The 14,292-nt window shown below is 48.3% G+C and overlaps 1 protein-coding gene across 1 annotated transcript; it reads right to left on the bottom strand.

The window, feature by feature from the left end:
• Positions 1 to 2,146: 2,146 nt before the first annotated feature.
• On the bottom strand, positions 2,147 to 13,697 carry LOC142016838 (cystatin-B-like). The gene is made up of 3 exons (XM_075001184.1): positions 13,442 to 13,697; positions 6,007 to 6,108; positions 2,147 to 4,615 (listed from the first exon to the last, which is right to left on the bottom strand). Exons 1-3 carry the CDS (start codon positions 13,505 to 13,507, stop codon positions 4,487 to 4,489), a joined length of 297 nt encoding a protein of 98 aa, XP_074857285.1. The 5' UTR covers positions 13,508 to 13,697; the 3' UTR covers positions 2,147 to 4,486.
• Between the last annotated feature and the right edge of the window lie 595 nt (positions 13,698 to 14,292).

Raw genomic sequence — 14,292 nt, 5'->3', positions numbered from 1 at the left:
GTGAGCCAGTTTGGCCACAGCTGCATTACAAGTGTATTACACAGCATATAGTCCCTGGATTCCAACTGCCAGCTTAAGCGCAACCCAATGGACAAAAGGAGTAATACTGTAGTCCCTACTCATGATAACTGTGTCAATCAGCACATTGGAAAAGTTGCTGACCTCACCTACCAGAAAGAACTAACCCCCCCCACCCACACACATAATTCACACAGAGACTTAGACACTAAAATATTTTCCCAAACAGCTCTTTTAAAAATAACCGCGGGGCGGGGAAGAGAGGGGTAGGGGCAGGTGTGTCTGATGAAATGGGAATGGCTTGGTGGGCAGTCAGGGTCTGCATGGGGAAGACTCCCCACCTTCTTAATAATTCCCCCGCCTCCCCCAAGCAGAGTTAGTCCAACTTCTCCCACCCACACCTAACAGCCTAGCAGGTTTAGCCCCATGCTCCTTGCCCCTCTCTTGGGCTTCTCACCCCAAGTCTCTTCACGGTGCTGGAGGGGTGGGAAGCACATTGGTGTAGTTTATATCAATTACTCTAATTTGGTATAAATATCCTTAGTAAAGGCTTTATTTGTAAAAAATAAAGTACAATCCCAAATGTTATGTTTTGTCTGTGTGTTGCAGACATACTCTGACAGGTATTTTGAAATAAATTATCAAAACAATTGAAACTGGTATAATGATACTGTCACACTAGAAAACTTACCTAGTGCTGCTCACGTTCTATAGGGGAACACCCTGGGGGTATGAGGTGTTCAAGTGTCAGGGTTAGGAGGCTCAGGGCAGCTGATGGCTGTTCCCCAGAGCTGGCTGACTCTATATCCAGGGAAATTCACTGGCCCTTAATTAAACCCATTGTAGTGAATGGATTTTCCACTATAGTTTTTTGTTTTTTTTTTTAAAAGTACTTTTCCTTGACCTCAACCAGGTAAGTATAAGGCTGGCTATTTACAAAGACTTGCCTGTGCTCAGGCCAGTAAGGAATATGCTACCTCAGAGAAACATTGATCCTGAAATAATTTTTTTCTGCACCCAGATTGTTGTCAATTCTTCATAAAACTGCTGATGATGAGATCATCCCGTTTTACTGGAAAGTAGCCATCTAGTAGTTCCCAGAATAGGGGAGAAGTGAAGTCACAGTGGAGTCTATCTCAAGCTAAGTTGTGTGACAACATTTGAGTCATAATTACTTATTTTCCACTAGCTTGATATGTGATTAGAAATTTTTCTTCCAGGAGCAGATTTTAATTAAAATGGCGGCTGGTACATAGGAATACCCATATATGTTACTTTCTAGATCTGCTTCCAGAATTTGTGTCACATTTTTATTGCAGCAGGAAAAGGGACGGGGTGTGTGTGGCAGGGGAGATGACTTTCATACCAACTTTTCAATACATGTTAAGCAAACCTAAGACAGAGGTGAATGTAAGCATCCTGGAAAGAAAAAACATGGGCCGCTATAAGAACAGCCAAATGAATATCACATGCCCATTCATCTACTCTTGCTGAATGGTTCAGCAGAAATTATTTTCTCTTATCTCAGCTGCAGCCAGAGGGCTGACATTTTTTAACCTATATGATTGGTGAGCAATACTCACCCATTTCAACTATTGGTTGAACAGTCACATGACCATTCGGCTGCTTGTCAGGTTCTAGAATTCATCATGCATATGCAAAAGTATTTCCTTATCCTCAGCTATGAATGTTTGGCAGTGCAGGTCGGCCAGATTACGTTAACAATTTCTCCTTTTCACAAATATACACAACCCAGAGTATAATACATGAGGGTTGGTTCACAGACAGACCTTTGGGGTTGTCTTCCAGAGTGCTGATCAAGCAACAGATGCACATCTTCTTGCCCTCTGAGGCTCCGCAACCATCCTGGCTTGCTGGGTGAGAAGTTCTGATTTACCCCAGCTGAGGCGCAGAGGTACGGTTACAGTCCCACGAGAGACCAACATGGACACTGAATCAGTTCAGCTCAAGGAGGGTTCAGTTGTAAGGGCTCAGCACCCAGGAAAACAACTCCCCAAGGGGACCAAAACCCAACTTGCTCATAAGTGCAGTCCCTTTTAGCAATGAAAGAGAGATATGCCCAGGGGTTGCTGTCCCCACCCCTTGTACCAATTATTTACACTGGGCGTGATGATGAACGTGTTTTTATTAATCATAAAAAGTAAGATTAAAGTGATTGCAAGTGAAAACAGATAGCTGAAAGTGAGTTTATGAAGGTAAAACAAGCACACACCACAAGCTTGTTACATACAACTTCTTACCCTAAATGTCTGCTCTTACCTCCGGGAAAATACTTCAAGCCAGAGTTCATCTTTATTCTGGCCTGGGTGTACAGCTTTTTCAGAGTTATTTAGAACCCTTTGTTTTCAGTATTCTTCATGTGGACCCTATTAGGGTGAGTGAGGTAATTTCAAAGGCCAGCGGCAGCGAGCAGTGTCAATTTCGAAGTGCCGCAGCCGCCGGCATTCTAATGAGGTGCTGAATATGTATTTTGGCGCTTCATTAGTAAACTTCAAAATGGCCATGTACGTGGCAGTTTCAAAGTTTTGGGCTCGTGTACACGTAGCCATTGAAACACAACATGCTATATGGCCTCCATTCTTTTACAACTGTTTCCTTTGAAAGGCCTGCAGAGCAGGTGAGCCAGCCTCCTTGGGCTCCTCACAGAATACAGACTAGTCCCCACTTCAGAATCTGAGCTGGCCGTGAGTTCAGTCTTACCCTGAAATCTCATTGAACCAACAAATGAAATTCTTTTTTCATACTTGTGTTAATCCCATCAAATGGGGTACACTCTGTTCAATGCTAAGCGCCAACATGCCTTTCTTTCTGACGACATCTGACCACTTGCTGTTGGGTCAGCCTCTGTCTCTCCTCCCAGCCTCCCCCAGTCAATCTTGATCGGGGGCTCTCTCACACACACTGTTATTGGGACTGTGCTGTGCACACCCAAACCATCTAAGCGTCCACTCCCTCCTTTTTTCATTTAAGGATGTTACTTTGAGCACGCCTCGAACACACTTTTAGGCTCTTACCTAAGATGCTCATTATCTCAATATTCCAATCTTCTTTTTGCTGTCCAATACTGAGTGCCAGACATTGACACTGGAAGGACCACCACTTTGTGAACTTTCCCTTTCAATCTTCCTGTCACATTCTGCACCGCTCTCTTTCCATTTGTCTCAGGGATTTATTATCTAGCTCTACTTTTGCCATCCATCGCCCCAGATTTTCAAACCCATTTATTAAAAATGTTGCATTTTCAGTCACCTGCCAATCTAGTTTCAAGGATAATTCTTCAGTGTTCACATTATTGAAATTGCACACCATAGACTCTGTTCCCCTCTGCCTACTTTGAGCTCATGGCTCTCCAACACATCTCTCCATTAATCAAGATCCTCTTCTTACTGCCTAGAATGTCATTTTCAAACATGTACAAAGATGCTTCTTTCTGTATGTTTCTTGTGAGGGTTTCTAGGACCAGGACAAACAAGAAAGGGCTCTATGCTGCTGCCTTATGTACTACAACCTTTAACAACAGTTCATCAGTTTCAGCACTAGTCGTTGCTGCTATTGGCATTGCACCTACCTAGATGGCTTCAACAAGCTATACAAAGTTCTGCACAATTCCACACACCCCACCCCCGGCAACCAGATGGCCTCCCCTGGAAGTCAGCCAATAGCTTTTTCCAGAATGAAGAACTTAATATAAACCTTTTTCCCTCTGCCCTAACCTATTCCAAGGCCTGCTGCAAAATAAAGACTGTTGGCAGCTGGTAGAGAAAAAAATGTGGTACTGTGTTCTTGATTCGTTTCAGGACTATGAGGGGTATTCTATAAGCGATGCACTGTGCCCCCACGCAACTGTTGTGGAAAGTTGACTAGAGCTATGCTATAATAGCTAAGAGAACAGAGTGAACCCCCTGCTAAATACATTCTGTAATTTCCCTTCACAAGAGCTTTTGATTAAGATCTGGTAAAGAAGCAATTTTACATCCGACATGAGCTCTACTGGAAACTATATTTTCTTGTGCAGGATTTGATCACCCAGGATGCATTTCTGTTTCCAGCAACTAAGATTCTATTTCTTTTTACTTTGTCAACTTCGTCAAGTTTGCTCCAGTTGCACAAACCTCAATCCTTAGTTCCCGAACAACAAGATGCAAAGAACAGACGCAATTTAAGGCACATAACCACTCTAGCAGGATTAGAAGACGTGTTAGTTCTTACACTGCTCTATATCACACTTGTACTGTTTACACTTACTTTCTCTTTAGCTTACAAGAGACTCTGGATTTTACACTAGCCTAACTCCATTAACTTCAATGGAGCTACATCTGTTTTACACTAGAGTGACAGCCACAGTTTTAAGAACATTTTCATTCTATTCACTAACATAGGAAATGTCATGTTATAGCCTTAAAAAAAAAACACGAAACACCAAAGCAGCTCTTTCAAAGAGGCCCCCCTAAAAGTAAGACAGCTCATCGTGCTGAGTCTTGCTGCTCTGATAACTGGTGAGGCTCAGTGGTTTGTTCTCATGAGGAAGGCTTTTGAAAACCCTCAGGTGAAAGAACTCATCGTTGCCAACATGGACCTGAAAGGTAAGCAGAAAGGGAGAGTAAATTCCATGGGATAAAAGCCTTCTAGGGAATGGACATTTTCGCATGTGGGTTTGGGGGAAGGAAATGAGAGCAGAGGAGGGCCTGTCTACTTGCTGGGGCACAGATGAGCTCATTTCCTGACTCTTCCCCTCAAAATACATGGATTCAAAATGCACGTTACTCCTCACTGGAGGAAGGCAGGGAGAAGCGGCCAGAAAACTGACCTGCCCACCATGGTCCTGCAAGTAGGGGGGACCTGGGAACCAAGTGGCAGTGCCACTCTGGTGGGCTGGTCTGTTTCCCAGCTCCTGCAAGCCCAGGGCAGCCAGGAACGAGGCAGAAGCCTGGTTGCCTGTCCCCCACCAACTTGTGCAAAAATTTGGGTTATGTGGGGGGTTGCAAGAACACAACCCCCGTGTAATTCAAGGGTTTACTGTATTCATTGTATGGCTCTGAGGCAAGTCACTCAGACACACAAAGGCTGTTTCTCATGTGTAAAGTGAGGATAAGGATACTCATTGAGCCTGGCGGTAGAAGAGGTAATTTATTAATGAGACTGAAAAGCTCTAAACTGACCTCGAACTACAAACACTGAAACACCTTCCTGAGAATCACATGGCTATTGCATGGTGTCACTGCAGGGAAGAATGGCTTGTTTGGGGCCCGCAATGAACAAACATACAGTGGAGTTTTCCCATCTCTATGTTCAGGGCACTAACAGCAAGTGAACATATGGGAACACTTTTGTCTTGATCCAGTGGCCCCCTTGCCTGACAGTGACCAGTCTTCCCACAGTTTTGCACTTAGATCTTCCTTTTAAAGGGGCGAGTTTCTCTGTGACACTCATTCTAAGGACTAAATCACAGGGACCTCTTTGGCTATGTTGACACCAGCACCTTCGTTTTGGAAGGGGCATGGTAATGAGTGCCGTGGGAAGATGCTAATGAGGTGCTGCCATGAATATGCAGTGCCTCATTAGCCTTAGGGCAGCTGCGCATGGTTTGAAGATGCCGCTTTGGAATCATGCGCCACCGGTGTAGCCGGGGACCTTCTATAAAGGACCCCCGAACTTCAAAAGCCCCTTATTCCTATTTAGTTTTGGGAAGAAGGGGCTTTTGAAGTGCAGGAGGTCTTTCCGAAAGGCTCCCTTCTACACGGGTGGCACGTGATTCGAACGCAGCACTTTTGAATCACATGTGGCTGCCATTATGCTAATGAGGCACTATACATTCATGGCAGGGCCTCATTAGCATCTTCCCAACTCGCTCGTTACCATGCCCCTCCCGTCAGCAAGGGGCTAGCATAGACGTAGCCTTTGTAATTAATTGATTGAACAAGCATAAGGTACTATGGCTATAAAATTCAGTTCCCCACTGCTCTGTACCTTGATGAAGTAATTCATTCCAGCAACCAACTGTGTTTTATACTCAACAGCCATAAAAACATCAAACGTCTTCCCTTCTTTTTCTTCCACATGTTGCTTCACCTTAAGAAGGAAACAAAAGAGAACCTTTACTACTTATTCAAGGCAGATGTGAAGTCTGGAATCCATGAGCTCCGCTGTTGGTGGCTCTGTGACATGGTACAGGTCACACTTTCACAGTATCTCTACGTCTGTAGCTCGTCATGTTTCTCAGAAACATAATGTTTAGAATAGGAGATGTTCCAGGAAGCATAATGTAACAGAGATGGCAATTTCTTGCACTATTCCCTAAAAACCTGAGGCTAGGGCTAAGCCTAGCTCGACATAAGTTGCATTGCACAAACTGTGTAACTTATTCCATGGCATTTTAGTTTAAACTCCCCCAGTAATGCTCCTACGAGGTTTACTGGGAACGCACCACCGTGCTTAGAAAAGCCCTGCTGTTTTGAGTGCGGTGTTTGCCCATGCGGTTTCTGTTTCAGGGTACTAATGTTATTTCTTCTGCCTGAGTCTCAGTCTCTCCTTCTAAGTGGCGGGAAACGCTTATTGACCCACCTATGGAAGGTGCTTTGAAGTCTACAGCTGATATTAAAAAAAAAAAAAAAACCAAAAACCAAAAAAACCACACACACTGTGTCAAACAGACGCACCCATTCCTCTTGGCACCGAGGGTTCTCTTTCGTTCCAGATTCCTTTTCAAAATTAAAACCTGTTATGGACACACAGAAGGACTCAGGTGTTGCCACACCTCTGCTGTGTTTCTGATTTTTATGGCAGCTCACCGTGATCCATGAAGCCTGAGTTAGGCACCCTGGTTCCCTTTACAATGAACTGTAAAAACTAGGCAGCTTAGACCGAGAGCCGCAAAAAGCCAACATGCTAGGCAGCGAGTGGCCCAAGCTAACAGAGGCTAGCTGATGTGAACAACAGAGGCATACCAACCTCCAGCCTTCTAAAGGAGACTGGTGCCTCAGCCAGGGCTGCAGGGATTTGCCTTTCCCTGCTTAGGGATGCCCAAACAAGACCACTCATTGGTGTCAGGCGGTTGACGTGCCTGAATAGGTTCTCATGACAAACAGTGTGGTACCTGTGTGTCTTGTTCACACAAAGTGAGGGCAGAGCAGTGGTGGTAGGAGGGGGACAAACTTTTCATTGCACTCTTCACCGCACTCATGTGGAATGCAGCAGACGTAGGTTCACTTCCCTCCTCTGCTTAAGGGGAAGAAGGGAGGCCCTTGTTTAAATCCTGTTAGAAACAGGATCTCATTTCCTATGGGAGTATAACTGAAGGCATCTTAAGTGCAAGACTTTTGAAGGTCTGTTTAATGGGTCTTTCAGAGTACGATACCTGCTACTTATGACTGACGATAACATAAAAAGGGTTTTAAAGTAACAAGGGGTTTGAATTTCAAAGCTTCTTTGATCACTGACTGAGGCCGACAACCCCTTGTGAGCAAGGAATTGTTAGCCCCATTTCGCAGAATGGAAAATTGCAGCACAGAGAGAGGAAGTGACCTGTAATAATCACACACAAAAGCAGTGGTACAACCTGAAAGAAGTCACACATTACTGGTTGTCTCTCTGCGCTCACACCACAGAAACAAGCTAGCTACCGCATATAGGTTGAAGAGACAGATAATTTCAAAATTTATTTTCAGGAACAGGACAAATAACTAATACTAACCACGAATGCAGCCTTATAGACCCTGCTTCAAGCTCTGCATAGCTGGTCTCACCCCCTTTTGGTGCATAGCTACGTATCCCTCCACCTGTGAAACTACAGAGTGGAAATGCATATAAAAAGATTCCTGCATCCAGGCCTCCCCCCTCCCACCACGCAGGAGAAGACAAGACCAAGAACTCACTCTGAGCAGAGCTGTAAGCCCCCTCCCCCTACTAGCATCTGCCCTATCACAAAGTAGGAGAGGGAGCTCTGGACAGCGTTGCTGGTGAAGGGCTCCCAACCTCTACCCGCATTACCCCACCCCATGAGACGGACTCTTACAAAACTCCAAAGTGAAGCGATGAAGCTCTAACTCTTCCCTGAGCCTGACTCCCCCCAGACAAAAAGGAAATAACTCCCGGCAACCTCGTACCTTCTAATGGGAAGATACAACCCACAAAGGGCACAATCAGCCTTGGCCCAATTTCACCTGCTAGAGCACTAGAGGTTGAACCTCTCTAGTCTGGCACGCTCTGGTCTGACAACATCCATGGCCCAGCATGATTTTAGTTCGCTGGATGTCCACTTATTAGGTTGGCCAAGTTTTCCTGTGTTCACAGCTGCCAGTCCCGGGTCTCAGTGCTCTGTGCTGTTATTTGGCTGTAATTTACCCCTAAATGTCTTATAAGAGCCCAGCAAGCCATGGACGCGTTGCCAATGCTGCTAGACAATATGACCTCCTGCGGTCTGGTACCAGCGAGTTCCTGAGGGGGCCACACTAGAGAGGATCAACCTGTACTGAGTGTACCCGTCACAGCTTTAGAAGCCAAGCTGCAGCAAATGTTCTGCGCACAGACAACTGAAGTGCCAAGGAGCTAATTTTGCAGCACTAAGCAGAAAGAAAAATCCCGTGATACTGTAACAGCAGCCTCAGTAATTTTCGACTGCAGAATGAGTGCTAGAGACTGGGCAGACACTCTGGGTCAGCGTATTTTGTTTTTCCACCCCCCATGCAGACCACAGCTCAGGGGCTGACTATGACCACCGAAACACTGACTCACAAGAGCCAGTGACCGACGGGCATCATCAGTTGTGGGAGGGACGCTCACAGGGAGAAGCCCCACGGGGACTTTATTAAGGTGCTGTAAGTGCTCGTCAAGTGGGTTACTGGCAGACGGTTGTGGCATGGAAGTGAGGATAGCGATGTGCTGACCCTGGAGGTGTATGGGGCTGGCAGCTTAAAGTGCTGTTTAAAACCAGCCCACTGAGTCCAAGGGCACATGAGGGTCACAGCTTGGCACTGCTGTGCCACCCAGCCACTGAGTCCAGAGGCATCTAAGGGGTCAGCTTGTGAGTGCTGACTAACTGGTCCTCTCAGATGTGCTCTAGTGGCCTGTGCGTGTGTTTGTTCATCTGATTCTGGGGTGGGAAGAGCCCAGCTGCGGGGAGCGCAGGTCCTGTGGGTTAGCTCCACTGGGAGGGGGGAAGGAACGGACAGGAGGGAGAAGTGGAGGGCCACACAAGAACACAAGTTACACAAGCAGCACCTTGGTTGTATTATCCTCCTCTCCCCAAAGAGTAGCCATGATAAATGAGCACACCCCGAAGCAATGAGCAAATACAGTTCAAAGAAAGAAGTAGGAACAGAGAGAGAAATATCCATCATGTCACCATTCAGTGAGCCCGTTACAGAACTGTGTCCCCAGTTCTGGTGTTTACACTTCAAAACCAAGGTTGACATATCGGAAGGGGCTCAGAAAAGAGCTACTACAACGATTCAGGTTCTGGAAAACCTGCTTTGCAGTGAGAAACACAGGGTATGTATGCACTACAGGGAAGACCGACCCTGCCACAGTCAATCTTCCAGAGTTTGATTCAGTGAGTCCAGTAGGGACATGCTAAACCAAACTCACCCAGAGCCCTGGTCAGCATGGGTACTCCTGCCCCTCGCAAGGAGTACAGGAAATTGATAGAAGCATTTTCTTCTGTCAATCTCCTGCACTGGAGATGGCTTGGAAACTCGAATTATGGTATATTGACTCCAGCTCCATAATTAACACAGCTTGAGTCGCATATCTTAATTGGACCTCTCCCTTTAGCATAGGCATGGCCTAAGCAAGCTCCAGCTGTTTAGCTTCTCCAGAAGAAAAGAGCTCTTGATCACAGTCCATAAGTCACCACATGGAAAGAGTTCTGGCTGTATAGGGTTAATCGATCCTCCAGACACAAACATAAAAAAATCCAATGGCTGGAAGCCGACATGACACAGCAATTTCAGACTAGAATAAGGCCTACAAGGAACCTGGGCACAGAGTTCGCACAGCATGGACCTTGAGCAATATCTGCAACTGCATGGCTTTTAGCTGCTACTCCAGACACAGCAAAGAGACAGCTGTTCCTGGCCAGTCAACCTATCATCCTACCACAGACAACCACACCCCTAGACTTTATTATGGAAGGAATTGCCCCTTTCAGACTCTGAGAAGGAAACACATAGATGACAGAAACTCCCCAATAATCGGACACCGCTCTTCTACTGAAAGCGGCTGCCAAACAGAAACCACAGCCCTTACTGGAACCGTGCAGCTTCCCAGAATTTTTGAAATGCTTCCTCCTGATGGGGCTCACTGCACAAGGCTAGTTGTTTTGACACGTATGGCAGCTTCACCAAGCAACGGCAAAAGGAGAGTGGCACACACCTAGGCTACATCCACACTGTAGCAGTCCTCTGAAAGGAGGTCTTCCGGAAGAGCTCTTCCAGGAAATCTACTTTCGAAAGATCGTGGCCACACACCATAAGCAGACTGAGAGACTGATCCACTCTTTCAAATGAGCGAGGCCGCCCGGCCCTGGCTGCTCTTTCAAAAGAGAGGGCCAGGGAATGTCACAGACAGGGTCACGTGGCTGGCCAGCCGCACCCTTAAAGGGCTCTTCACAAGCATCCCCTCCCCCCCCCACATTCTGAGGCCTGCCGAGCTGACCCGAGCACAGCAGAGCCCTTGCACGGTCCTGTAGCTGAGACCTGAGAGCCAGGGACCCACAGCAGCTCTGGACCCACATGCAGTCACTGGTTGGGTTGCTAGCCATCATCACCGTGGCCACCCTCCAGCTCCTCTCGTGGCAGAGATCTGGCATCTGGGCTCAGGAGCCCAACCCACCATGGCCCCAGCTGCCTTCCCCTCCACAGGTGACCAGGAGCACACAGAGGTACTCGGCCAGCTCCAGCTGGTGGGACCAGCTGGTCCTGGGCGAGTGGGATGACGTGCGGCGGCTCCGGGATTTCCATACATGGTAGGAAACATTCCTGGAGCGTTGCAGCAGGCTCGTCCCGCCCTTCGCCACCAGGACACCCATATGCAGCCCACCCTGACCACAGACAAGCACATGGCCATTGTCATCAGGAAGCTGGCCACCCTGGACAGGTACCGCACTGTGTCTCAGCAGTTTGCAGTGGGCATGTCGACTGTCAGGGCTGTCCTGCTGGAGCTAAGGCATGCACAGCTCACAGGCTTGGCAAAGGGAGGTGGGAGGGGGCTCCCTGGCAAGGGGGGCCTTCAGGCACTGGGGTGTGGTGGGGCTGGGCAGGGGGGAAGGAGGCCTAGACGCCAGGGACTGTGACACCCCACCACCCACAGGCCCACTGACGAAGGGGCAGCCTGCTGTGTGCGCGTGCATGTGTCTGGAGGGCTCTGGGAGAAAGCCCGTCACCTAATAAACTATTTTTAGTCTTTAAAGTGCTACATGACTGCTTTTTTGTTTTGCAGAGATACAGACTAATATGGTTACCTCTCCGCGCCTAGAAAAGACAGTAGGGCAGAAAGGGATTTGGAGGTCATAGCAGGGTACAAGCTCAACAGGAGTCACAAGCTAAACAGGAGTCAGCAGTGTAACAGTGTTGCACAGTTCTGAGCTGTATCAGCAGGAGTGTTGTGACAATTCCGCTTTTCTCTGCTGATTAATTCTCAGCTAGAGTGTTGTGTATTTGGCGGTACCACATTTCAGGAAAGATGCTGGGAAACTAGAGACAGTCCAGAGAATAGCAAGAAACATGACTAAACGTCAAAAATATGATCTATGAAGGAAGGTTAAAAAAAAACTGGGTTTCTTTAGCATGCAGAAGAGAAAACTGAGAGGAGACACAATCATAATAGTTTTCAAGTACACAAAACTGCTCTCCTTCACCTCCAAGACTAGGACAACCAATGGATTTAAATTGCAGCAAGGAGATGGGACATTAGGAAAGACTTCCTCTTAGGGTAGTTAAGCACTGGAATAAATGGCCTAAGGTTAATACAATACCTCCAATAGCAGAGGTTGCATAAAGAGAAAGCTATGCAAACACTTGTCAGGAATGGGCTAATGATAATACTTAACTTAGGGTACACCTTCACTACAGGGAAGATGGACCTTGCTGTGGTTGATCTTCCCAAGTTTGATAGCATGCCTAGTGGGGATGCACTAAATCCAATTTACAGGGCACCCCTGTTGACTTCAGCACTCCTATCCCCTACTTCCCATCAGGAGTTAGGGAAGTGGACAGAAGTGCAGGCTCCTGTTGATCCCCCTCATTGGAGGCAGTGCAGAAGCTAGAATTAAAGTACACTAACTCTAGCCACATTAATAAATACAACTGGAATTACCCACATTAATTCTACCTTTCCCTGTGGTGTAGGCCTGCTCCTTGTCCTGCCATCCACACACGGGACTAGACAACCTTTCGGGTTCCTTCCAGTCCTCCAATTCTATGAGCCCCTCAGGGAGGTATGTTTTAATGCCATTCTGGCAGGGGTCAGCTAATTTAAAAACAACTCCACCTCTTAAAATAATGGTGAGAAAGCTCTTTGCCCCCTCTCCTGATTATGCACATTTTTGATGATCTCATCAGATCCAATTAGATGGGACAGAAGTGAGTCCATTGTGATTTATTGCAGACACAGGGCTGGCAGAGATTAGATTCCCTCTGTCCCCAGGGGAAACGTTATTAGTTCCAATCTGGTTTCTGGCTTGCCCATGGGAGGGACTTTACACAGGTTTCATAGCAGAGCCACAGCTAAGTCCTATGAACTCGCTAGAGTAGTTTTTTTTTTTTTGGTAGACATCTTTTGTTCTCATCCTTACGCAATGACGTCCTAGTTCTCAAGTTTGCGAGTTCCGGGGCAAACAGCTCAGCCCCTCCCTTTTGGCAGAGCCGGATGTTGCTGCGTGGCAACAAGTGTCTCACTGCCCTTCTTCGAAGCAAACCAGCAGTCCTGCAGCACCTTCGAGGCTAACAAAATAATCTACTAGGCGATGAGCCTCCCTGGGGCAGAGCCACTGCCTCACATCTGAAGAAGTGGCTCTGTGCCGCCAAAGCTCATCACCTAGTAAGTTATTCTGTTAGTCTTGAAGGCGCTACAGGAAGGCTGTTGGGTTTGGTCCGGTCTGTGAGGGTACAGACTAGCCCGCCTCCCTCTCTGCGCCTGTCCTTCTTCAAGCAGGACGAACTCCCCCAAGGTGTCCCCTAAGCCCCGGCTGCTCCTGCCGTACAGATGAGCACCAGGTCTCCGTGCACGCCGCAACCTCCTGAGATGTCCCCACGGCGCCATCACACGGCCTCCCTCTCCGCGGCAGGCAAACCCCTCCCGCCCCGAGCAGCAGCAGCAGCAGCTCCTCTCGTCGCTCGGGTCCCAGCCCCCTACCCGCTGTTTGCGAGGCATAAATTCGCACGGCCATTTCCCCGGGCCCCGCCCTCACCTCATCGACAATCTGCTGCGTTTCCGGGGTTGCCGGCTGCACGCCCGTGAGCCCCCCGCACATCATAGTGGCCGCAGCTGCTCCCGGCGCGGCGCGGCGCCGCTCCCAGCCCGCCGCAAGCGGAAGCGAAGCGACGTGTCAGGGTTCGGCCGCCGCCGGCAAGGTTCTGTCACGCGCTCCGAGCGGCGGCTGCGGCCGGGAGGAGCCGGGCGGCGAGCGCAGCGCCACCCTGAGCAGGCGCGGCGCCGGGGCGTGGCTGAGGTTGGATTCTCCCTGGCAGCCCCTTACTGGCTCGGGCTCTGCCCCGCCCAGGGGCGGAGTAAGAGCGGGTGGGGCCCTGGGACCACTCAGTGCTACCCCCCCAACCAGTGTATTACGCTGTTAGTGCAGGGTTATCACTTCACTGTCACCTCCGTTCCTGCTTCCTCGTGGCGCATAATACAATGACACTGAAATTTTAATATAACAATTATGTGGCACGTTTCTTTTGTTCCATTGAAGCGATTTGTCTAAACACAATGTAGTTATGGAGCCTGGGGCCCTTCATGCCCACTGCCCCTTTGGCCCTTACACTAACATGCCACAGGGCTTGGGGAAGGGGTGGGCCTGGGGAGTGGTTCTCTAGCCATGGGAGGTGGAGGACAAGAGCCCAATGCCAGGGGGAAGATGAAGTCTAGTGGCAGCAGAGAGCGCAGGGCTCAGAGACGCACAGCCAAATCCTCCACTGCACCCCTGAGAGACTTAAAAAAGCCTTTAGGATTAATACAGGGCAGCTCCTGACCACTGAATGAGTCCGGGCATGGTAGCTATTATAGAAGTGGGAATATGGTACCAACCACCAGTGTATGGTG

Source organism: Carettochelys insculpta, chromosome 1, assembly GCF_033958435.1.
Source record: "Carettochelys insculpta isolate YL-2023 chromosome 1, ASM3395843v1, whole genome shotgun sequence".
Classification (NCBI taxonomy): domain Eukaryota; kingdom Metazoa; phylum Chordata; order Testudines; family Carettochelyidae; genus Carettochelys; species Carettochelys insculpta.
The sequence above is the reverse complement of the archived record's forward strand: the minus strand, read 5'-3'. Positions and strand labels throughout refer to the sequence as shown.